Raw genomic sequence first — 24,965 nt, forward strand, 5'->3', positions numbered from 1 at the left:
TCCCAGCACTTTGGGAGGCCAAGGCGGGCAGATCACAAGGTCAGCAGTTCCAGACCAGCCTGGCCAATATGGTGAAACCCCATCTCTACTGAAAATACAAAATTAGCCAGGCATGGTGGCGGGCGCCTGTAATCCCAGCTACTCGGGAGGCTGAGGCTGGAGAATCGCTTGAAACCAGGAGGCAGAGGTTGCAGTGAGCCGAGATTGCACCACTGCACTCCAACCTGGGTGACAGCAGAGCGATACTCCATCACAAAAAAAAAAAAAGAAAAAAGGCTTAACACATGTTTAATATATATTATTAAATTTGTTGGAGAAGTCCTCTCTAAAAAAGTAAAATTTGAATTGGAACCTGAAGATGAAAAGGAGTTAGTCATTCAAAGATCTGGGAAGATAAGAGTTTCGAGCTGAAGGAACCTGAAGTGCAAAGGCCCTGAGGCTAGAACCAGCTTAACCTGTTTGAGGGCTGAAAGGGAAATGGATGACAGTGAATGAGTGGGTGAGAGAAGGAAAGAGATGAGGTCAGAGAAACTGGCAGGAGTCAGATCATGTGGGCTCTCCAAGGCCACATAAAGTTTGACTTTTATTCTAAAATGTAATTAGGTACTAAGCATAGATACAACATGCTCTGATTTATGGGTTTAAAAGGCCACTCTGGCTGCTGGGGAGGCTGTTGGGGGTAAAGGGTGGAAGCGGAGCGACCAGGTGGGACACAGGTGAAGGATAATGATGGATTAGCTTAGGGCTGTAGTAAGTAGAAACGGTGAAAAAAGGCTGACTTGGGGATATACTTTGGAGAATAAGGTTGACAGGGCTTGATAATGAATTGCATGTGGTGGCTGGGAATGGGTGAGTGAGGGAAGAGAGTTATCAGGGATGAAGACCAGATTTTTGATCTGAGCACCTGGGTAGATTGAGGCCATAAACTAAGATGGGGGAAAACTGGGAGAGGAGCAGTTTGCATGGGTGAAGGAGGTCCAGAGAGAAATCAGTTGTTCTCTTTGGCCACATTAAGTTTCAGAGGCTTGTTACATATTCAGGTGAAGATATTGCTTAGGCAATTGGCTAACTCTACAGCTAAGGGCAAAGGTCCAGGCTGGAGGTATTTCAAAACAAGGGCCAAGATGAAACCACCTGGTGACTACGAGTAGCTACAGGAAGACAGAGGGCAGAAGATTGCATATTTAATTACTATGAAGGGAGTTATGTGTTGTGAAAGGAGAAATATCAGGTTAGTGGAGGGAGAAGCTGGTCAAGGAAAGTTTCTTGGAAACATTAAACCCAAGCTCCTTGAAGCCACTGAAAACCAAGCAGTGACATTGTATTAGTGAGGACGCTGTCCCAGAGAAGTAATTTGTAATTGGTCATAGAGCTAGTGGCCTGACTAGAACTGTGTTTTATACTTGAACCAAATCAAATGTGCCACAGGTACAGTATAAAACAGAGGCGAATAGCTGGGCGCGATGGCTCACATATAATCCCAGCACTTTGGGACTCCGAAGCAGGAGGATTACTTGAGCCCAGGAGTTCAAGACCAGCCCTGGCAACATAGGGAGAACATATCTGTACAAAAAAATAAAATATCAGCCGGGAAGCAGTGGTGTGTGTCTGTGGTCCCAGCTACTCAAGAGGCTGAGGTGGAAGGATCTCTTGAACTCGGGAGGTTGAGGCTGCAGTGAGCCGTGTTTGTGCTACTGCGCTCCAGCCTGGATGACAGAGTCAGACACTTTAAAAAAATAAGTAATTTTTAAAACAAAAAAGAGGGGAATAGTGGCACACCCTGGGACACAGACTCTGGAGTCATTCTGTCTGAGGTCACATTGTGGATTTGCCATTTATCACTGGCTGGGTGATTCCAGGTGCATTACTCAACATCTCTGTACTTCAGTTTTCTATCTGTAAACGGACTTTCTACTAATAGCTAACTGCTTACAGACTGTTTATCATGATTCTGGTACTAAGATTTTACATACGATATTCAACTTCCCCCTCCAATAATCAATGAGTGACATTATTGTTCTCATTCTACTGCTGAGGATCCGGAAGCACATTCACCCATTCCACAAATATTTACTGTGCACCTGCAATGTGCCAGGCATGTTCATGGGTGAACACAGCAAAATATTTGCCTCTGTGCAGCTTCAGTCTGGGGTTTACAGGAAAAGGATAAAGATGATAAACAAGAGATACGTACATTACACGGTAATTATAAGGGGATACCCACTATACAAGAAAACAGAGCAGGATAACAGAGATAGCAAGTTGGGATTTTAAGTAAGGCAGCCAGAGCAGACCTCACCAAGAAGGCAATATCTGAGCAACGATGTTAAGGGAGCCGGGGGCAACCTAGAATCCACCAGTGGGGAGAGTAAGGCGACTCGGAGAAAGGCGAGGGGCTAATGCATCCGTTCTAATAACTCTGACTTTAACTCGGGGCTAGATGGGGAAACACTGGATAGTTCTACCACGAGGTGTGACAGAACTTGACCTTCATTTTAAATTGGTCCATCTGTTTAGGCCCAAGGTCCCAAGGCTAGTGAGAAAAAACAATATTTGAACGCGGGCAGTTCGGCTCAGGAGTCTGTGCTGTCGGAATTAATCACTCGACACCCCCAGGGCTGAGCCCCGCAGCAAGCGCCCCGCGGGTGCTGGCCCCAGACTGCGGTTACCGCCATCCTTTCACTTAAACTCCGCCCCGATTACTTCCCCGCTCCAGGGCTCCGCATCCACTCTGCCGGGTCTCCACGTAGCGCTTCCCGGGCTACATATTGCGTAACTTCGGCCGCCTGGCGGAGCCGCGGCGGGCGGAGAGAACGCCCCAGCAATAGTCGCTAGGAGGAAGCCCCAAGAGCACTTGCCGCCCACGGAACGCGCCTGCGTAATCCGGGTCCGGGCCGCCGACATTCCAGAGCCGCCTTCCGCCCCGCCCCCAATTCCGGGGCGGAGTCCTCGGCCGCGCCGGCGCAAAGCGTCGCCGCACCCCACGCCTGCGCGCTTCGCCCGCCTGGCCCCATCCCCCCAGGTTTTTCGCGTGGGGGAGGGGGCACGTCTCGGCGAGTCACGATGATGGCGGCCACCATCCTGTGGTGAGCTAGCGGATTCCCTGCTTGTTTCGCCGAGCCCCTCTCGCCTTCTGCAGACTCGGTGGCTGGCGCTCGGCGCGTGAGAAAGCACGGCGGCCCGAGTTCGCGGGGAAGGCCGCAGTCGCGGACGCAGCGGCGCGGTCCGGGGCACGGGCTGGGGGAGAGGCCGCTCCGCTGGGCGAATGTGACAAGCCCCCACCCCCACCGCCTTCCTCCCCAGAGCGCGAGGAGCGCGGGCGACCCCGGGGCCCCGCCAGGCCACAGACCCCGCCCAGCGGCCAGCACCCGGCGCAGGCCCGGCAGCCGAGCTGCGCGGCGGCACCATGCAGGTCACCCTGAAGACCCTCCAGCAGCAGACTTTCAAGATAGACATTGACCCCGAGGAGACGGTATGCGCGCGGGCCGGGGGCAGGGGCAGCCGCGTGCGGGCCGCGGGGAGCGCCAGGAGCTCGTGGGGCCGGGCGGCGCTCTCCAGCGGGGGAAGCCCCGGAGGGCGCGATGAGGGCCCTGGGTCCTGGTGCCGGCCCTGGCCCTGGCGGCGTACAGCGGAGCCGATCCTCCTGTCTTGGCCGTGGGCTTTGTGGCAGGAGAATGGGGAAGCAGTGGCCGGACGCCGAAGGCCTGGTGGCAGATGGCGTGGAGCGCACGCCCGCGGGCCTGGGCCTAGGAGCTCGTGCTAGCGGGGCCGGAGGGGGATGGGGAGGTCCAGGCCGTCTCGGCCGTGGAGCCTGGCTTTCTGGTATGGGTGCACAGGTGGGGGAGGGAGACAGGCGTCGCCACTACCCCTGTGTGGACCTGGTTAGCCGCTTAGTTCCCAGAGTTGGTAACCCGAGAAGATGAGCCTTAAGAAAAAAAAAAAGTATCAGGTTCCTTTTGCCGCCGAGAGGTGAGTGGTGGTGAAAATGAATTTGCCCCTTTCGCCTCAGAATTGTTAACCCTTTTATTTGCAAATGAATCGTTCTGCTGCCTTCCTCCCGCCACCAAACCCACACCCTTGCGTAGATTGTACTTTGAGGCCTCTTTGGTGATGGTTTTAGCTGTTAGAGCTCTTCAAATCCATCCAGGCTCAAACTAAACTTCAGATTTAACGGGTTTTCTGTGTTAGAAATCTTGGAATTGTAGGATTGGAACCCTGCAGCCACCCTCCCCTGATCCCCCAAACAGTAGCGGTTCAAGGGGGAAAAAAGAAAAAAAAAAAGCAAAAAACAACTTTGAATCCTTTCTGCAGTTAAAGCCTTAAACATTTCAGAAGTCCACATTATACATTTTTCTGTATTTGTGACTGCATAAAGAGACACTGTTGAGGTCAGTACAACTTTATGCCAAGAATCTAAAAACGCTGTGAGTGTAAATTTACTGCTTGTGTTCGGAAATACACCGGTAAGATTGTCATAATACTAAGTTTAAACCAGCAGCTTTCTGCCCAACTCTATTTTTAAAAGTAGTTTATTCTATTTTGGGTGGAGATCAGGGGCTTTGGTGTTAAGTAGACCTGAGTTCCATTTGTGGTTTTGTAACTTATTTGCTATGACCTTGGGCAAATGACGCTTAGTTTCATCCTCTGTATAATAGGGATAATACCTGCCTTGCAGAGATGTGAAGATTAAATGGTATGTATTTACTTGGTGGTCAGTAAATGGAATCGATTATTTAAACAATGGATTCCTTTGAGTGGAGATACAGTGTTTACGTTTTACTTATCTCATTTAATCTTAAGTTTTGTACATCTTTAATTTTTTAAGAAACAGCCTTTTTGGGATTTTGGTACAAAATTATTTGATTTCAGAATATTTATATGTAGGTGTATGCTGTGTGATTAACTTCTTGAAAGTACAGGAGATCTCAGTTATACATGAGAAACTTTTCAGTGTCCTCAGAAGTAATTGACAACACCCTGTGGACTGACAGTACTAATAGAATCTAATTTCTCTTGAATATTTCTTTACTGCTTAATGTGCATTAATAAGTTGAAGGGTGAAAGTTAAAATGGAGTTTGATGATTTCAGACAAACTACATAAAATGCCTATTTGACTTTGGTTCTTTGTGGTAACAAATGTTGGTGCCACAGTAACTTAATCGGCTTATAATACTCAGTTAATTTCAGAATTATTGAAAGCTAAAGAAATATTGTGGCTTTTTGGTAAATATGTGTGGGTGTATTGAAGTTATGCAGTGACTTGACTCTTTCAGCAGCTCCACTGAAGTATTTATGTTCTGTAAGATTTGTTTACCGTTTTAGGCACTTTACACATACAGTGTTAACTGAGAGTCAATGCTGTACCTGTGTTTGTATGAATTCTTAACTATTTTTGCTGTTTTCCAGTTTATTTCTAAGGAAAAGTAATATGTTATACGTCTGGAAGTATATTTTTGAAAAGCCCATTGTTAGGGAGCGGTTTCTACGGCTTTCGCTGCTATTTGTATACATATAATTTTGTTGCTGTTAGTATAAAAAAACTAATACTGTTAGTCTGGGGCAAGAAATTAAAGCATTTCCCCTGGGATATGTGGAACGTTTGCATTTAATGACTTGTCAGTTTTTATTTTAATGACTTTAGGAAATATTTTCATGACAACTGTTTCAATTCTATGTTTGTAGTGGGTTTTAATTAGTATTTGTTTTTGATACGACACCTTACAATTCCAGTAAGAAAATAAACAATGAAAATTATGTTTTCTAGGGCAACGCTAAGTGTCCTGTTTCTAAGTTGTTGTGAGAACGAGGTAACCAAGGATATTAGAAATAGATCTAAAATAAAGACAAGATAGGATCTTATTGAGACCTGTTTTTGGTCTGGTCACAGATTTGTCCTTGTTTAATTTTTACCTAGAAGGAACCAAGGAAATTAAGTAACTTACGTAGCCAGTATAGCAACTTTTGTGAGCTTGAGATGAGCATGAGCAAAAATGGAAGAAAGGACTGTGCGATAAGTGGAGTCATGGGAATGATTCATTTGTTGAACAAGTAAATGTTTAGTGAGCTTTGCTGGCAGAACTGGAGGAGTACAGGGACCTGTAGAACGTGGTCTGGGGCTTCTGGGAGCCTTATTGACTTAGTCAAAGCTCAGTGGCTATAGAGTAGGGGGATATACAAAATGGAAAAAGGAAGATAATTTGTTTTAGGGTGTTTTTATTTGCCCTAGTTTTAACAAAACTTTCTTAGACTTATTAGGCATTTTGTACCATTTACTTGACTATTAACCGTGATACATTACATGACCACTGCATGACCACTGCCTTTAGTGTTAATCTTTACAAAGATCTTTTTGTTTTTACAATCGTAATGCAAGCCTTCTTACAAAATATTCAAACAATACAGAAACAAAATGAGAAGGTGGTTTGTGTGGGGTAGGGAGACCATTGCTAGGAGATTTTCTTCATTATGTGCTTTTTTTTTTTTTTTAACTGTAAAAATTGTGGGAGACTTTTAAGTAGCCTACATATTAAAGCATTTTGAGATGTGTGATAGAGCACTGCTTCTCTGAAATTCTTAAAAATTCTGAAGTTTAGGCTGGGTGTGGTGGCTCATGCCTGTAATCCCAGCACTTTGGGAGGCCGAGGTGGGCGGATCACGAGGTCAGGGGATCAAGACCATCCTGGCTAACACAGTGAAACCCCGTCTCTACTAAAAAAATACAAAAAATTAGCCGGGCATGGTGGCATGCACCTGTAGTCCCAGCTACTCGGGAGGCTGAGGCAGGAGAATCACTTGAACCCAGGAGGCAGAGGTTGCAGTGAGCTGAGATCACTCCATTGCACTGCAGCCTGGGCGACAAAGCAAGACTTCGTCTCAAAAAAAAAAAAAAAAAAAAAAAAATTCTGAAGTTTAATGGTGTGATGGACATTTAGAGGGAAATGGAATACAGTTTTTAAGCTCAGTTTTATAGTCAGTCAGTGTTTTATATTACTGTTGCTTAAAGCCATTAAGAAAGGTAGATTTAAGAATAAACCTTTTGAGATTAAAAAAAATACAGTGCAGTATTTTATTGCATCACTGAAATGGTGACAAGAAAGAGTATGTGATATACAAATTAATCCTGCAGTCTAACTCTTGACACTGTTTGCCTTGAACAACTAAAAACCAAACTCAGTAAATTTGAGATGAGACTTTAAATGTAAAAGCTGAAATGTGATTGGATTAGTATGTAAGTGACATTAAAATTCTACATATACATTGGATGTTTTTGCTAAGAGAACTGCAAAGATATCAGTTTTAATATCTATAAATAGCATATTAGTGTGCTGTGAAGAATTACCTAATTTCGTGGTTTATCTCTATAATGTGATTGTTATAAAATACTGCTTTACCCAGCACTTTGGGAGTTCCGAGGTGGGTGGATCACCTGAGGTCAGGAGTTCGAGACCAGCCTGACCAACATGGTGAAACCTGGTCTCTACTAAAAATAGAAGATTAGCTGGGCATGGTGGTGCATGCCTGTAATCCCAGCCACTTAGGAGGCTGAGGCAGGAGATGCGCTTGAACCTGGGAGGAGGAGGTTGCAGTGAGCTGAGATCACACCGTTGCACTCCAGCCTGGGTAACGAGCGAAACTCCATCTCAAAAAACAAACAAACAAACAAAAAAACTGTGTGTGTATATTGCTTTAGTACTTGCTCTGTATTATACAGTATTTACTAGCCATCATTTATTAGTGAAGTATTCCTGTGGTGGTTTATTGTATTTTCATCATAGTCATGCTAGATACAATTTCATATTATAGAAGCTTCCTAGATTAAGGCAATGAGTAGTAAATGTATTAAAAATACTATATCACAGAGGTGAAATTAAGAGTTCTTGGCATATTGGTAGAACAAGATACAGGAAGAAACTGAGAAATCTGGTACATTTTTGCCAGACTTTTGCTGTTTTGATGCCGTGCACCCAGTAGGCGTTCAGTAAAGATCTTTGAATGAACTGAATATATTCTTTTGGTGAACTGGCAAGGCAGTGATCCCCCAATGTAGTGTGTTTACATGTTGATTTATTTATTTAATAAATACTTGCTGTGTTCTTACTAGATGTCAGGCCCTGCTATGATGGTATGTGCATTCTAGTGGGATAAAACCGTCAAAAAATAAATTTTAAAAACCAGGTAATGGTAAGTGCTATGCAGAAAGTTGAAATAGGATAAAGTATTTGATAATACTTCACTGGGTGGCTACTTTTTTTTGTTGTTTTGTTTTGTTTTTGAGACGGAGTCTTACTCTGTAGCCCAAGCTGGAGTGCAGTGGCGCCATCTGGGCTCACTGCAACCTTCACCTCTGGGGCTCAAGTGATTCTCCTGCCTCAGCCTCCCAAGTAGCTGGGACTAGAGATGTGCCCCACCACACCTGGTTGATTTTTTTGTATTTTTAGTAGAGACAGGGTTTCATCATGTTGCCCTGGGTGGTCTTGAACTCCTGAGCTCAGGAGATCTGGGTGGCTACTTTTAAATTTACTAGTCACTGAAGGCCTTTCTGAATAAGGTGACATTTAAGCCGAGAGCTGAGTAAAAATGAGCACTCGAGAATGTTTTCTGTAGGGAACTGCTAGAGCAAAGACCTTTAAGAATGTGCTTTGGGAACTAAAAAAAAAGCCTGCATTGCTAAGGTGATGGGTAAGAGATAAGAGAGTGAGTTGGATAAGAGATAAGAGAGTGAGTTAGGCTAGGGGTTTTCAGGGTAAAATTGGAAACACAAGCAGGACAGAAATCTTTTTGTTTCTTTGTCTCTGTCTCTCTTTTCTCTTTCTTTTTCCCTCCCTTCCTCCCTTCCTCCCTTCCCTCTCCTTCCCTCCTTTCCTCCCTTCCTTCCCCGCTCCCTCCTTTCCTTCCCTTCCTTCCCTTGCTTTTTCGACGAGGTCTTGCTCTGTCACCCAGGATAGAGTACAGTGGCGTGATCATAGCTCACTGCAGCCCCAAACTCCTGGGCTCAAGTGATCCTCCACCCTAAGCCTCCCCAGTAGCTGGGACTACGGGGGCATGCCACCACGCCCAGCTAATTTTAGGTTTTTTTTGTAGAGATGGGGTCTTGATGTTTTATCCAGGCTGGTCTCCAACTTCTAGCCTCAAGTGATCCTTCTTCCTCAGCCTCCTAAAGTGCTGGAATGACAGGCATGAGCCAGCACACCTAGCCAAGAAATACTTCTTGTAGGATTTTTAAAGGTTACTTTGATGCTGTGGGGTGGGCAAGAGTGAAAAGCAGAGACATCAGTTAGGGGGCTTGTGCAGTAGTCTTAAGTAATTGCAGCTTGAATCAGGGCAGTAGGAGTGGAGATGTAGAGAAGTAGATGGAATTAGGATATGTTTTGAGAGGTACAGTTGGCTGTACCACTTGCTGTGTGACCTCAGGCAAGTTACTCAGTATGTGCTTTTTGGTCTTCTGCTGTAAAATGAGAATACTAGTATGAAAGTACTAACTTACTGGTATATGAGTTTTGAAATAATATTAACAGTGCTTGGCAATGTGGTTCCACTCTCCCTCCATTGTTCTTGCTTAGAAAGCCTCAAATGTGATTAAATTGAACTCAGTGTTTGTACTTGCACCTGAGCGGCCAGAGATGCACCTGTAGCCACATTGATTTGTCTCACTTAAATTTATGAACATTAAGGAACTTAAAGTTCATGAGCATTAAGGAACATTAAGGCACACTAAGGAACCTTAATTGAGTCCGTAGTGTGCAGCACCTGACAGTCTTATAGTTTACTAGTCCAGTCACTCTTCCACTGCCACAGGATGCTTTCATATCATCTACCCTGTTTATTTTCACTTGATGACTGTAGTCTTTATTTGATTGAGAATTTGGAAATAATCGAGACAGAATGTCTACAAGGTCCTACCGTAGCTACCTACCGGCTAGCCTCCTCTTACTGTAGATAGTTCTGAATTGTGGGCGGTGCTATCTAAGGCAGGTCTTTCCACTTTTCCACTATACCTCATCCACTGTCATGTGTGAAGGACATCACTCCATCAGATCTTCTTTTCTCTTCATCACTGATTTTTCCCATTTCTAGGGTATACAAACATTTTTTCCCCATCTTAATGTTACACTCGCTTGTGTCCACATCCCTGTTTAGCTGCTGCCCTATTTCCCTGCTTCTCAAGAAAATTCAGGAGTATCTCTTAATTCTGTTTACTTTTTTCCACATCTTGCTCTTTCAGATCCACCATACTGTTCCTAAAAGGGAGTCCTCACAACTTTGTACTTGTGCTTTGTCCTTAAGCACAATACTTTTAACAAAGTCTTTCTCCTCTTTATTAAAATGGGAGTAATAATAATTGAACTGCTTTCCTAACAGTTGTGAAAATCAGGTGAGATCATGGGCATGGAAATATTTAGTGAATTGTGAAATTAGAAATACATTTTGCAGTTTTTAAACAAATCCTGCTTTCATCAGTTTTTATTTCGATGATTTCACTATCCTTTCTTTAAAAGGTTTGTATGAATGCGATATTCTCATTTTCTTAGATTGACATAATCAGCAGTTTTGAACAGTGTGTAAAATCAATGAACAAGGTCCTGCCGCGATAGATGCCGTATAGGATTCCGGTTAATTTCTGAAAGAAATTTGCTAAATTTAACCCTACTGTGGCACAGCGAATCATACGAAGGACACTACACCATCTGTTCCCTATAAGTTTAGATAAATAAATGTTTTTTTATAGTGTCACAAAAGCTAATTTTAAACTGAATGAGCTTTATAAAACTTTTAAACATTATATAAACTTATTTCGAGGAGGTAGACCAGCTACAAATGACTGATAATACGTGAACAGATTCTAGAGGCTTAAATAGGTAGATAAAATTGTTCTCACCCATTATTCCCCACACACTTCTGGTTGAATTAGGTAGGCACCTTGTTTTTGCTAGTGCACTGGAGGGATCCATTCTTTGCCTGTATAGAAACTTACAGGTATCTTGGGAATTCTGCTTACTCAGTTATCAAATTCCTGGCATGAATTGGTTGGCTTAATTTCTGTGGGACAAATGGGTTTTGGATTTCAAATCATATATTTAAAATAATAGCCTTTTGGATCATAACCCAAATTTGAGGATTGCCTTTGTTACAGTGCATGCCTCTTCTCACATAATTAATGTTATGCTATCAGTTATTGTTTCAATTGTAAAAATCTCCTGTACTAAATTATTTTATTCCTTGGGTCCAGTGAGGAGATTTTTCCTGTTTGTACTGAAGTCAGCTGACATTTTTAAAATCAAATTTGTATTTGTAGAATTATCAGGAACCTACCTTGGGACAGAAATTCCCCAGGAAATACTCTGGTGCCTGTACCAGTTTCTCAAGTGGAAGGAGAACAACCAAAGAACCAAAAAAGAAAAAGCATTGCCTGTAGTGTAAACATAAGAAATCCTTTAGTAAACATTTGGCTTTGGGAATCTCCTTTATTTTGCTAATTGTTGATTGCCAAAATTTAATTGCTATTATTATTTTTTAATTAGGCCGTGTAGTATTAGAACTGCCTTAGACCTTTTTCTTTTAAATGAAATCTCTTTTTTCTCTTTGAAAGTCCAGTTTTCCCTAAATTACTCAAATAATTCAGGCTCGTTATAGTAAATAAAGTATAGTAAAATGTGAACGGCTTTTGCCTTCGGTCTAAGGAACCACTGTAGACTCTGTATATCCCTCTAGTCTTTTTAAAAAATATATTTACACATAATACGTGAACACAACTACACTATTTGCTTTAAAAAGTTAATTAGCAACTAGCTTTTTTTCCTCAAACATAGTTATAAATATTTCATTCATTTATATTGCATAGTGTTCAAATGAATGTATGTACGTTAATTTATTTTACTATTTCTCCTTTGTGGATGTTTAGGGTTGTTTTCAGTTTTTAGTATTGCAAAAAGCAGTGTAGTGCACATACTTTGTACCTTTGTCTTTGAAGCAGTTACATGAGCAACTCTAGCATTGATTTCTAGATGTGGAATTATTTGGTCAAAGTGTGGCAGGTTGCCTTAAAAAATGCCTGGTCAGGCTGAGCGCGGTGGCTTACGCCTGTAATCCCAGCACTTTGGGAGGCTGAGGTGGGCGGATCACGAGGTCAGGAGTTCGAGACCATCCTGGACAATGTGATAAAACCTCGTCTCTACTAAAAATACAAAAAATTAGCTGAGTGTGGTGGCGTGTACCTGTAGTTCCAGCTTCTTGGGAGGCTGAGGCAGGAGAATCGCTTGAACTCGGGAGGTGGAGGTTGCAGTGAGCCAAGATCGCACCGCTACGTTCCAGCCTGGTGACAGAGCGAGACTCCATCAAAAAAAAAAAAGCCTGGTCAGTGCTTACAAACATTAACAATATTTCTTATTTACAAGTACCATCTCCCATATGAGTAGCCAGGATTCAAATTTAGGGACTCTGCCTCTAGAGCCTATATGTTTAACCTTTTTATTTCATCTGCCTTAGTGTCCCCATCAGAAAAAGAGGATAATAGTATCTACCTGTGTACTAGTTAACCTATTACTGCATAACAAATTACCCCAAAACTTAATTAAAACAGTAAACACTTACTGTTTCATAATTTCTGTGAGTCAGAAATTCAGGGATATTTTAGCTCTGTGGTTCTTACTCCGAGTCTCAGGAAGTTGCATTTCAGGACTTCATTCTATGCATTAAAGGCTTGACTGGCTGGAGGGTTCCCACTGAAAGTGACTTCCTCACATGGCTAACAACTTGGTGATGGTTATTGACTGGAAGCCTCAGATCCTGCCCATATGGGCCTCTCCCCAGGATGCCTGAGTGTCCTCATGACATTGTGGCTGGCTTCTCCCAGTGTTAGTGATCCAAGAGAGCAAAATAGAAATGATGGCTTTTATATATAAACCAGCCTCAGAAGTCACACTTTTACTTCAGCAGTATCTTACTGTTCTTGTGGACTAGCCATAATTCAGTATGTGAAGGGTATGTACCAAAGGCTTGAATACCAAGAGATGGGAGTCATTGGGGGCCATCTTGGATGATGGCTACTACAACCTCATAGAGATGTAGTACAGATTAAAAGAGTTAATTATTGTGAGGCTCTTAGTATACTGCCTGGCATATGGCAAGTACATAGCTTACATTAGCTTTTATTCAGATGTTATATTTCGGGGCTACCCATTAAAACTTTACACAATTATTTATACTGTATATAGTTACAACAGTAATAAGGAACAACATAGTTACAAAAGTAAGAAGGAAAAATAATACTGTAACAGTGAGCAAGCTGTTATATGGAATATGCAATTGCTGACCTAATTAACAAGCAGTAGCCTAGAAATCTTATGCAAAGTGCTGTGTAAGAAGATTGACATGGCAGCTCATTATACTATCATAGGAATATGATTTACAGGATATTATTTTGATGTCTTATGCATGACCTAAATTTGTCAAATGAAAATGACTGCTTTTTTAAAGAGACAGAGTCTTGCTCTGTTGCTCAGGCTGGAGTACACTGACAAGATTATAGCTCACTCCAACCTTGAACTCCTGGGCTCAGTCATTCCTTTCACGTCAGCCTCCTGAGGTAACTGGGACTACAAGCGGGCACCACAGCACCCGTCTAATTAAAAAAATTTTTTCTGGAGATCGTGGGTCACTGTGTTGACCAGGCTGACCTCAAACTGTTGGGATAACAGGGGAAATGACTACTTTTAATGGTTGTTGGCCTGAACTAGAATAGTGCCAGTGCCACAGAGATGCACGGGAGTGCTCACATTAGGGAATAATTAGATGGTAAGTTTAGCTTGTGGCTTTGTGGTGGCACTTTTAAATACACTATTATGATTGTCTTCCTTTGGAGGAAAAAAGAAAAACCATGCCCATCATGTTTAATATTATGTTGAGTACGTTTTTATTTTTAAATGCACGATTTTGTAAGAGAGAATTAAGTAGTTAGAAAAAATGTTTGATTTCTTCAGTGTTAACCATGTCTTTGTCTCTAGTGGAATTGATGATAAACCACCATTATTTATATAATGGGAAATGCAGCACAATGAAAGTTCTAGCCGTGGTTATGTACTGGGACTGTGGTGCTCAGGTTTATATTCACTCTGTTGAGATGGCTTACTGGAATGGGAGCGTTGGCGTGGGGCTCAGCGCAGTTAAAGTAGTCATAATTGCATCTATTGTGGGCCATATCCTTTCCAAGAGAAACCTTGTGCTGAGTTCATACCTCTTCCTTTGAAGCATCCAGAAAGAAGGCAGTCTTTCTTGCTCATCTGTTTTGAAGTATGCTCAATTAGGTTGGATTAGGGATGATTTAAACAAAGTAATTTAGATACAGTTCTTCTACAGATACATATGGTTTAAATGCCCGCAAAGGTGTTCAGTAGAGAGTTAAGTGTGCATAAATGAAGGTCAGGGAGAGAGAGCTGGGCTGGAAATACAGATGACATCTGCATGGTTATTGAAACTACGAGTAGACATGATGGATTATCCTGGAAGTCTAAGTAGCACTTAAAGGGCTGGCCAGGGAGGAGGATTTCGTGAAGCAGTGAATGGAGAGATAGGAAAACCAAAAGTATGGCATCCTGGAAGCCAAGGGATGGCAGTATGTAAAGGAGGGACAGGTCAGTACTGTCACACGTGACAAGAGGAAGATAGGAGAGGATTAAGAAGTGTCCTATTGTGGTGTTGCAGAATTCAGTGATGTTGGTAAAGAGCAGTGTTAATGGAATGGCCAGCGGTGGGTTGGGGGGGACTACCAGAGAAAATAAGCAGCAGAATGAGAATAAATTTCATGTTTTTGTTTATCAGCACAGTATTGCTCTCTTTTGAGTAGTTGGTTTGGGATTATGAATAAGTGAAGACAGTGGTGTGTATTTAAGTTTTTGAAGAATTAGATTGTTGGGGGAGAGAGTCTAGGAGGAGACGTGATTGTTAAGTGTTTGTTTTTAAAATGATAAAGAATTAGGTCTAAGTGTGAATGAAAGTGAACTGAGTGAGAGAGAGGCTGAAAAAGCTGGGGGAGATAGGAAATATAATGAATTTAGTAAGATACTGAAAAATACTTGGAGGAGAACCAGAGGACAGGTGGAAAGAATTAGGTTTGAAAGAAAGGGATACTTTTTTCTTTTAATAGGTGAGAAGGAGATGTAGGTGGGTCTGGATGCAACAAAGTTAGACAAAGTTGAAAATAAGTTCCTCTGTCTTCTGTTTTTAATAAGGTAGAAAGTGGTCACCTGCAGAGAGTACGAGAGGATGCTGTGAATCAGATTTAGAGTAGAATACAGATTTGAGATATTCTTTTGGAGGATGGAGAAGAGGCCTAACTAGGGGGAACAGAAGATTTAGTGTATCCTTTTCTCCACTAGCATTTAGAAAACGGTATAAATGTAGATAGGCAGTCTCTTAGGTAAAAGTTGAGATTTGTTAGCTAAGCAAGGTTAGGACAATGAGACACCACAGAGTGGTTGGAGTAAATTTTAGAGGTTGAGTACTGACAGAAATAAATGGTGTTGGTCCAAATACAGAATTTTGTGTGTCAGGAGCAGCAGAAAGACAAGGAAGTTTTTGATATTAGAAAGAAGGTGATAGGAGCAATGATAGTGAAGATTGAAATGAAAGTAGAGACTCTAGGGACCAAGTCTTAAGGAGATTCAAGAGCAAGTATAGTGAACAGTTATTAAGAGCTGGTAGGAACAGAAGATTGGTTACTTATAATTTTAAACATGGAGTGGTTTTTAGATGACAAAATTCAGCCTGTGTTCTGTAAGTATAGATTGGATTGTAAGTATAGATTGGATTGTAAGTAAAGATCATGGTTTTGTTCAAGGTAAGGAACAATGCCAGAATTTTAGACAGGTCAGTGAACCTGGTTCCAAAGTCTGGTTCAGATATTTTCTTTGAAGTGATAGTGTTGGGTCAAATCCCCGTGCCTTCCCCCACCACCTTAAAAATATTGAAGCATCTTGGCATGTTGCCCTCAAAAATTTTGATCATTTGATACTTTAATTCTTACTCTAAGAAAGTATTTCTTCACTTTCAATGCCAAGAATTATTCGAAACAATCTTTCCAGTGTGATAGTCTATTGGATTAATAACATGAGGCATCAAAATTTATGTCTTTGATTACTAATGAGGTTGAGTTTTTCTGTGCTGTGACTGTGTAATTGTGACTTGCCTGCCCTATCATTTGTCCAGTTTTTTTATTAGTGCAAAAACAGTTTTGTGCCTTGTCTCTCTCTTTTTTTTTTTTTTTTTTCTTTTTCTTGAGACAGTCTCATTCTGTCACCCAGGCTGGAGTGCAGTGGCGTGATCTTGACTCACTGCAGCCTCAGCCTCCCGAGTAGCTGGGATTACAGGCATGCGCCACCATGCCCAGTTAATTTTTGTATTTTTAGTAGAGATGGAGTTTTGCCATGTTGACCAGGCTGGTCTTGAGCTCCTGGCCTCAGATGATCCACCCACTTTGGCCTTCCAGAGTGTTGGGATTACAGGCATGAGCCATGGCACCCAGCTGCCTTTTCTCTTTTTTAATTGCTTTTTTTTTTTTTTTTTTGAGATGGAGTCTTGCTCTGTTGCCAGGCTGGAGTGCAGTGGCACAATTTCGGCTCACTGCAACCTCCGGCTCCCTGGTTCAATTGATTCCCCTGCCTCAGCCTCCCGAGTAGCTGGGACTACAAGTGTGCACCACCATGCCCGGCTAATTTTTTTATTTTAGTAGAGACGGGGTTTCACCATGTTGGCCAGGATGATCTTGATCTCTTAACCTTGTGATCTGCCCACCTTGGCCTCCCAAAGTGCTGGGATTACAGGCATGAGCCACTGCACCCGGCCTCTTAATTTCTTTTATTTTTTTAAATTTTTATTTGTCCTTTTTTTCTGTTTGAGTTGCATGTTTAGCCTGTTAATTTTTCTTCTTTGTTGAATAAACATTTTTAGTGTTTAGTCTATGATTACTTCTTTAGCCAAATCATATAGGTATCTTGTATGGAGCTCCCATTGTTAGTTCTTAATAGTCTGTGTCTGTTTTGTTTTGTTTTTGAGACAGAATCTTGCTCTTGTCATCCAGGCTGGAGTGCAATGGTATGATCTTGGCTCACTGCAACCTCTGCCTCCTGGGATTCAAGCAATTCTCCTGCCTCAGCCTCCCAAGTAGCTGGGATTACAGGTGCCAGCCACCATGCCCGGCTAATTTTTGTATTTTTAGTAGAGATGGGGTTTCACCGTGTTGGCCAGGCTGGTCTCGAATCCAACCTTAGGTGATCCGTCTGCCTTGGCCTCCCAAAGTATGGGATTACAGGCATGAACCACTGTGCCCAGCCTTAATATTTTTTAATCAATTTTGATTTCTTTGAAGCAAAAGTTGTTTAGTAGTAAATTACTAAAGGGCCTTTTTTTTTTTTTTTTTTTGGTCCAGCTTTTCTTAATTTATGGGGCTTTTTTTTCCTTCTGTCCTCCCTCATTTTTGATATAAAGCTAGATAGTCTCGTTATTTATTTAAGCGTTTTGAAATATGAAATATTTAAGTCTGTCTTATACTTCATTGTAACCTGTCAAGAATGAGATATTCCTGCATGTTTATTTTCTTTTATTTGTTGCTTCGTAGGTGTCTTTTTTTTCTTCACATATGTCTATGCTTTGTTCATTTATTCATCCAGCACAGGATAATGGAGCACCCACTCCATGCCAAGCCACTATGTATTGTTCTGAGAACTGGGTTCATGCATAGAGATAACACTTGGTCTGTAATTTATTTGTAGTTTTCCTAAATAATCACACTTGCAAATATTGTATACTTTTGTCCCTCTATAAACAAAGTTTGAGAAGAAATTTACTATGCACCACTGAGTGCTCCACCCATGCTCTGCTCTGCCATCAGTTGGTTGACTTGGCAAGTCTCTTAGCATGTAGGATAGCAGTCCTCAAATGATTTGGTTTCAAGACTTGTTTACATTTAAATAAGTTATTGAGTGCTTCAAAATAACTTTTGTCCATATGCTTACGTTTTATTTTATTTACTTATTTTTTAAGGCAGATTCTCACTCTTGTCACCCAGGCTGGAGTGCAGTGGTGTGATCTTGGCCCACTGCAACCTCAACTTCCAGGGTTCAAATGATTCTTGTACCTCGTCCTCCCAAGTAGCTGGGATTACAGGCATTTACCACCATGCTTGGCTAATTTTTTTTTTTTTTTTTGCATTTTTAGTAGAGACAGGGTTTTACCGTGTTAGCCAGGCTGATCTCGAACTCCTGGCCTCAGGTGATCCTCCCACCTCAGCCTCCCAAAGTGCTGGGATTACAGGCGTGAGCCACTGCGCCTAACCCAGTGTACTTACATTTATTAATGTTTACCACATTAGAAATTAAAACAAATTTTATTAATGTTCATTTAAAAATAAATATAAACTTATTATAATAAATATTATACTTATTTTTTTGCAAAAAATAGCTGTGTGCCAAAATAACAGTAACAACAAAGCACTGAAAAGACTGACACTGTTTTACTTTTTTTTGCAAATCTGATGTTTGGCTTTAAAAAAATTTTTACTTGTGTTTTACCTTTGAAATGGGGAACAGTGGAAAATAGTGGATTGAGATTTTTGTGATGGATTTCTCCTTTGGGGAACATCAGAGTAGCAGTGATGCTACTGACCCATTTCAGGAAGATCAGTGCAGCAAGGAAGGTTTATATGGTATTTGCAAAATACTCTGCTTGGAGTCATAAGGGATGGTAACCTCTTTATTTCCGTCTCCTCGTCTATAAAATTGAGTGGGTGACATTTCCTTTTGTCCCAGAGTTTTGAGGATTGCGTGAAATTGTATGTTAACATCTGAAGCTAAATAAGCTTTTTTTAATCTTTGAAGTACACACCATCACTTTTTAATTGTACAAAAGAAACCTTTATTTGTATCCCTTTCTGTCTAAAACTCAGGAGAACTGTCAACTTAGATAATTTTCAAGAAGTATTGAATTTTTCTCCTTGGTTTTTGTGCCTTTAATGAAAGTAGTTCTATAAAGGCAAATGGGAAAGCCATCTCTGCCTTTTTTACTCCTGTACCTCCCTACTTAACAAGTTAAGAAGTCCATTAGACTCATTTTTGTAAATACTGTATAATGAGCCTAATTGTCACACAATTTTAGGAAATGAAGAGACTATAAAGGTCATGGATTCCACCACCTCTTATAGATGAAACTGATGTTTAGAGAAGCTAAGCTGCTTGTTTAAGAGCATTGAAGTTGTCTGGTGGTTTTCAGCCTGGGCTGAACTTTGGAACCACCTGTAAAGCTTTTTAAAAATACTGATGTCAAGGTCCCACTCTCAGAGATTATGTTTTAATTGGTGTTTGTAAAGTCCCCCTGGTGATTGTAATGAAACATAACACTTAAAATGAATCATTTGCCTTTTAACATTCACAATTTAACCTTTAACATTGAAGTATTCTTATTGTTGATGAGACTATTTTATTTCTTAGACTTTTTAGGTGATTGAGCTTTACTTTCTTGCTCTGTGGGAAATAAACCCATAAACACTATATAAACCAAAACTTTGATGTTGAAAACTTTATTTTAAATTATCAGGTCAACTAGTAAATTTTTAAAAATCTATGTGTATCAGATGGTGTTAAAGTTTATGCCTATCATAACTAATAATATGAGTTAATGTTGAATCTTTTTTGATATAAATTGGAAAAACATAATATTTGAGGTTTTGGAAGCATTAATAATTATGTATATAATTTTTGTCTTCCATTATTTATTCAGATTCTGGATTGTCATTTTTTATTTAGACTTTTTCCAAAACAAATCTTTATTTTTCCTATAGGTGAAAGCACTGAAAGAGAAGATTGAATCTGAAAAGGGGAAAGATGCCTTTCCGGTAGCAGGTCAAAAATTAATTTATGCAGGTATGAATTAAATATTAAAATTAACATGCCATGTCTTGATATTCTTTTAGTTTTAGAAATGTTATCTTACATATTGTATATTCAAATTGTCAGAAAAATGATTGCACAAATAAAAGCAGTGAAAGAGCAATCATTTGAATCTAATATTAATATTCAATCTTCTCTTTATTCACATTTGCCCCATGTATTTTTCCATCAAATGGTATTAGTTTTGTTTTATCTTTTGTAAGCATCATGTAACTGGCTTTTGTGTTTTTAATCAAACTGAGCTTTTTTTTTAAATTGAATTGAAACCATTTATACTGATTGTGTTATTATTAGTATGTTTGGAATCATTCCTGTAAAATTATTTTAACCAAAACTGACTGAAGAGTACAGAAAAAACACATCACACAGACACCTACAGGAAGAAAAAAAATTAATATTCAGATTATGTAAAGAATTCTTAGAAATCAATAAGGAAAGGATGACCAATAAAGCAACAAAGGATAAGAGTAGGAATTATACATTTGACTAGTCTCACTAATAACCAGGAAAATGTATATTAAAAATACACTTGATATCCAAATTTAGTAGAGAAAATGCTTTCATCGTAGATGTTAGTAAGGTGGGTGTTTGCTCGCCCATGGATTCTTCTCTTTTTCTGAATAGTGTTTCCTAAAGTGAGACAGCCTGGAGGAAATGCTAACCTGGTGATTCAGTCCCATTATTTTTATAGGTGAGAATTCAGAAGCCTAAAGAAGCGGACATAAAATTCAAATTTCCAGTTTCTCGTTTTGGCCTGTTTTCTCATTCCTATCCCTGTTCCTTTCTGACTTAATGTTAGCAGCTTTTGATTCAATAGCTTTTTAAAGGTGGAAAACTAAATTCATGGAGCAGGAAACACCAGAGAGTCCTACCTACCTAATAGTGACCTTCAGCATGACCACAGTCTTGTGTACTTCGTGCATTTCTGAGTTCTGTAGCATCTTGCCCTTTATTGTGTATCATGTCGTTTTCTGAAGTACTTTTAGTATCTTGCTTTGATAGTGTTAGAACATTTCTGATTTATCAGATATCAGTATTTTGGGGAGCAGGAAATTTGTTTGTCTCCCCTTCTTCATATCATAAAAGAATATAGGTTATTTTCCAGAGGACCCCTGTGCAATCGGAGTATTGAATTTTCTTTAACTTCATGATCTCCTTTTCAGGGCCTCTTTCATATTTCCTTGCCCAGTAAGTCTTTTATATAATCAATACATTTGTAAAAATTGATTGTCATTCTGTATACACTATATAAGTTTGACATCTTTTAGTCAAATGCTTCTGCTTTTTAGTTTTATTTGTTTGAGAGAGGGTCTTGCTCTGTCACCCAGGCTGGAGTGCAGTGGTGTGATTATAGCTGGCTGTATCCTTAAACTCCTGAGCTCAGATGATCCTCCTGCCTCAGCCTCCCAAGTAGCTAGGACTATAGGCATGTGCCACAATGCCTGGCTAATTTTGAATTTTTTTTTTGTTTGTTTCATAAACAGGGTCTTGCTATGTTGGCCACGCTGGTTTCAAACTCCTGGCCTCAAGCTATATTTCCTCCTCAGCCTACCAAAGTGTTGGGATCACAGGTGTGAGCCACCATGCCCTGCTACTTAGGAGTTGTTTTATTTTTATCTTGATTGATTGGTTTTTCTTTGGGAAAAGTACTAACTGATAGAATTTATGTTGGTGATTCATATTTTAATATTTCTGAAATTTTCATATTTCGAGTAGAAAGTTGTTTTAAGTGTAAGAGAAAGATTATGCCTTAAATGATTTTTTTTTCTCTTAATGTATTAGGCAAAATCCTCAATGATGATACTGCTCTCAAAGAATATAAAATTGATGAGAAAAACTTTGTGGTGGTTATGGTGACCAAAGTAAGTTTCAACCTCGTTCTGTATATCTTTATGCATGTAGGTCTTTTTAAAAATGATGATCCCAAGTCCACACAATGGACACAGTTTATACACATCCATAGTGGTGTACACTTAACTACTATGAAAGGTTTTTAAGAATTTACCTTAAGTGAAACATAAAGTTATTAATGTTTTACATTAATTACACATTAAACTATAATGTAGTTTTAATAAAATTTTATGTAAATTAAAACAATTGAAATATAAAATGTCATGTTAAAATTATTTTTGCTACAGTAGTGAAATCATTTATTATATAATTCTTTTAAAATGCCTTTATAAGTGGAATAAATGTTTATTCTGTAGTTTTTGTAAGCTTGCCTTAAACAGACTTGCTAAATTACCTACTAGTCCTAACAGATTCCTCAAGACAAAAGGCATGAAAGCTTATTATTATAGTGATAGTTCTTAGTGAAAGAATATGTTTTTAGAAACTAAAAAAAGGGAAAAGGTAACTAAAGAAATGATGGAATGATTTTTGTGAGGAAGTTTTTTTTGTTTTTGTTTTTGTTTTTTTCTTTTGAGATGGAGTCTCACTCTGTTGCCCAGGCTGGAGCACAGTGACGCTATCTCGGCTCACTACAAGCTCTGTCTCCCGGGTTCATGCCGTTCTCCTGCCTCAGCCTCCCTGGTAGCTGGGACTACAGGCGCATGCCACCACGCCCGGCTAATTTTTTTGTGTTTTTAGTAGAGACAGGGTTTCACTGTGTTAGCCAGGATGGTCTTGATCTCCTGACCTCGTGATCCTCCAGCCTCAGCCTCCCAAAGTGCTGGGATTACAGGCGTGAGCCACCGCGCCCAGCCTGGAAGTTTTAAACAGATACTTTTTTGTGATTTAGTAGGCTGGAATGTATTTGGAACAATTTATAAAAGTAAATTTTTTTTAAAGCAGAGAATGAACATGGATTTTTTAAAGTGGCTATTTATATACTTGTTTATTTAAAGATACATAATGCAGTGTAGAATTAAGAGACAAATGGAGAAGTGGTACTCATGACATTCATTTTTAGGATTGGATTGTCATAATCTGAGAAAGAACAGTGTTACTTGTAGCACTGAAAATGAGTTTAAATCACTAATTGAAACCACTTCATCAAAGGCCAAAGTGGATTAAATGTGGATTTTTTCTCAAAGTCACAAAATAGTTAATAGAATAGAAAATAGAGTTGAAGAAATAAATTTTAATTACCACATGCTTTTGTACTGGGAAACAAGCAGCTAAATAGTTTACATGTGTTGAACTTGAACATTTTTTAATTCTTTAAGAACCATATTGATTTTGCTATACTTAAGAACTTAACTCATTATATGTTAAGCTTAAAAGCAGAGAAGCAGAATCCTGAGGAAACCTTGTATCTAGGTTTTTTTATTCAACTGTGGTAAAATATAATAACAAACTTCCAGTTTAATCATTTTAAGTGTACAGTTCAATAACATTATAGTTACATTGTTTTGCAGCTATCACCGTCATATAAGTGGAATCCTATGGTATTTGTCTCTTTGTGACTGGCTTATTTCACTTAGCATAGTGTCATCAAGGTTCATCTATCTATGTTATAGCTTGTGCCAGAATTTGCTGAACTTTTAAGACTGAATACTATCCTGTATTCCCATCTAGTTTTAGCATACATAGTACATAATGGGAAATGTGATAGCCACACATTTAAATATGTTTTGTTACTGGTCTTAGTTTCTTTTAATATTACAGTAATCCTGACTATTTAGAACACAAGAATTAAACAGAAAAAGTCTCAATAGGTGCGTGTGTTTGAGGAATAGATACTTGAAGCCTATCGTTATATTGCATACAATTCTTTTGTTTTTCCTTAAAATCTTTTACTCCTAATATTACATAGGATTCTAATGATATTTATGATTGTTTTATTTTGAAGTTAATAGTAGAGGACAACTATGAGAAGGGAGGGAATGCTGCTACAGTAAGGCATTATGGAAGCACTGAGAAATGACCTTATTAATACAAAGATGGGAAAGGAAAAAGCTATTAAGATCAAAAGCAAGAATAAAAACTAAAAAGCAGAGAAGGGCTTGGTGCTGTTTAGAATAAAGTATAAATAGCTGTTCTTGGCAGTAGGAACCTTGAAGGCAAGTTATATTGCAATATTATTTTGATACAAGGAAAATATTAAATGAGTATACCACATTTAAAAATACATTTTTATCTAGATTGGTTATTATGAAGTTTTGGTGGTTAAGACTCTGAATTTTCACCTTTGTGAAGCTCCAGTTTATCCAGAATAACTGAAGATCCAGAATGATCTCAGGATTTCAGCTCATTTTAGAGCTGAAATTAATTTAGAACATTAATAATCTGCAGAATATTATATTGGCTGTTAAGAAAGTTAAGCTAACTAGGAAAAGAAGGGAGTAATGCTACTACTAGTATGTTTTAAAAACCTATCAGCTTTCACTAACCTTTTTCCTAGTGTCTTATTAGTCAAATCAAAAAGACATAAGGCAGCTCATTGGTTTTAGAGTTTGTTTATGCTTGTGGCAAATTATGTTGAATTTAAGCCTTGTCTTCCACTAAAACAGCTACCTTTTGTCCTTGGGAAAGTTATGAACTAAACAGGTAGCGAGCATTGACAAGTCTTAGGAGAAGACTAAAAATCATGTAGTGTGATTTTTACACATGTACAGTTGACCCTTGAACACCACTGAGCTTAGCAGTGCCAGCCTCTCCCCTACAGTCAGAAATGTGCATATACCTTTTGACTTGCCCAAAACTTACCTACTAATAGCCTACTCTTGACCAGAAGCCTTACTGATAACATAAATTGTGGATTAATACATGTTTTATATGTTACATGTATGATATACTGTATTAAAGTAAGCTAGAGAAACTATTAAGAAAATCATGGCCAGGTATGGTGGCTGATGCCTGTAATCCCATCGCTTTGGGAGGCCAAGGTGGGTGGGTCACTTGAGCTCAGGTGTTGGAGACCTGTCTGGGTAACATGGCGAAACCTTGTCTCTACAAAAAAAAAAATACAAAAATTTAGTGGGGAGTGGTAGTGTGAGCCTGTAGTCCCAGCTACCTGGTGGTGGGGGCGGGGGCAGTGGCTGAGGCAGGAGCCTTGGGAGGTTGAGGCTGCAGTGAGCTGTGATCAT

At 39.8% G+C, this 24,965-nt stretch overlaps 1 protein-coding gene across 3 annotated transcripts in view; it reads left to right on the top strand.

Annotated features, from left to right (window-relative positions):
- Positions 1 to 2,656: 2,656 nt before the first annotated feature.
- RAD23B (RAD23 homolog B, nucleotide excision repair protein) overlaps positions 2,657 to 24,965 on the top strand; it is a 48,926-nt gene continuing 26,617 nt past the window's right edge. Inside the window, exons 1-3 of one of the 3 annotated variants that reach the window (XM_054501251.2) lie at positions 2,657 to 3,472; positions 19,827 to 19,908; positions 21,718 to 21,797. In XM_054501251.2, coding sequence (XP_054357226.1) covers positions 3,407 to 3,472; positions 19,827 to 19,908; positions 21,718 to 21,797 — 228 coding nt within the window. In that variant the 5' untranslated portion in view covers positions 2,657 to 3,406. Of the gene's footprint in view, positions 3,473 to 3,893; positions 3,970 to 19,826; positions 19,909 to 21,717; positions 21,798 to 24,965 lie in introns of those variants that run through there. The other 2 variants (XM_063649795.1, XM_054501255.2) reach the window with 2 other exon arrangements.

This window comes from Pongo pygmaeus, chromosome 13 (genome assembly GCF_028885625.2).
Source record: "Pongo pygmaeus isolate AG05252 chromosome 13, NHGRI_mPonPyg2-v2.0_pri, whole genome shotgun sequence".
Taxonomy (NCBI): Eukaryota; Metazoa; Chordata; class Mammalia; order Primates; family Hominidae; genus Pongo; species Pongo pygmaeus.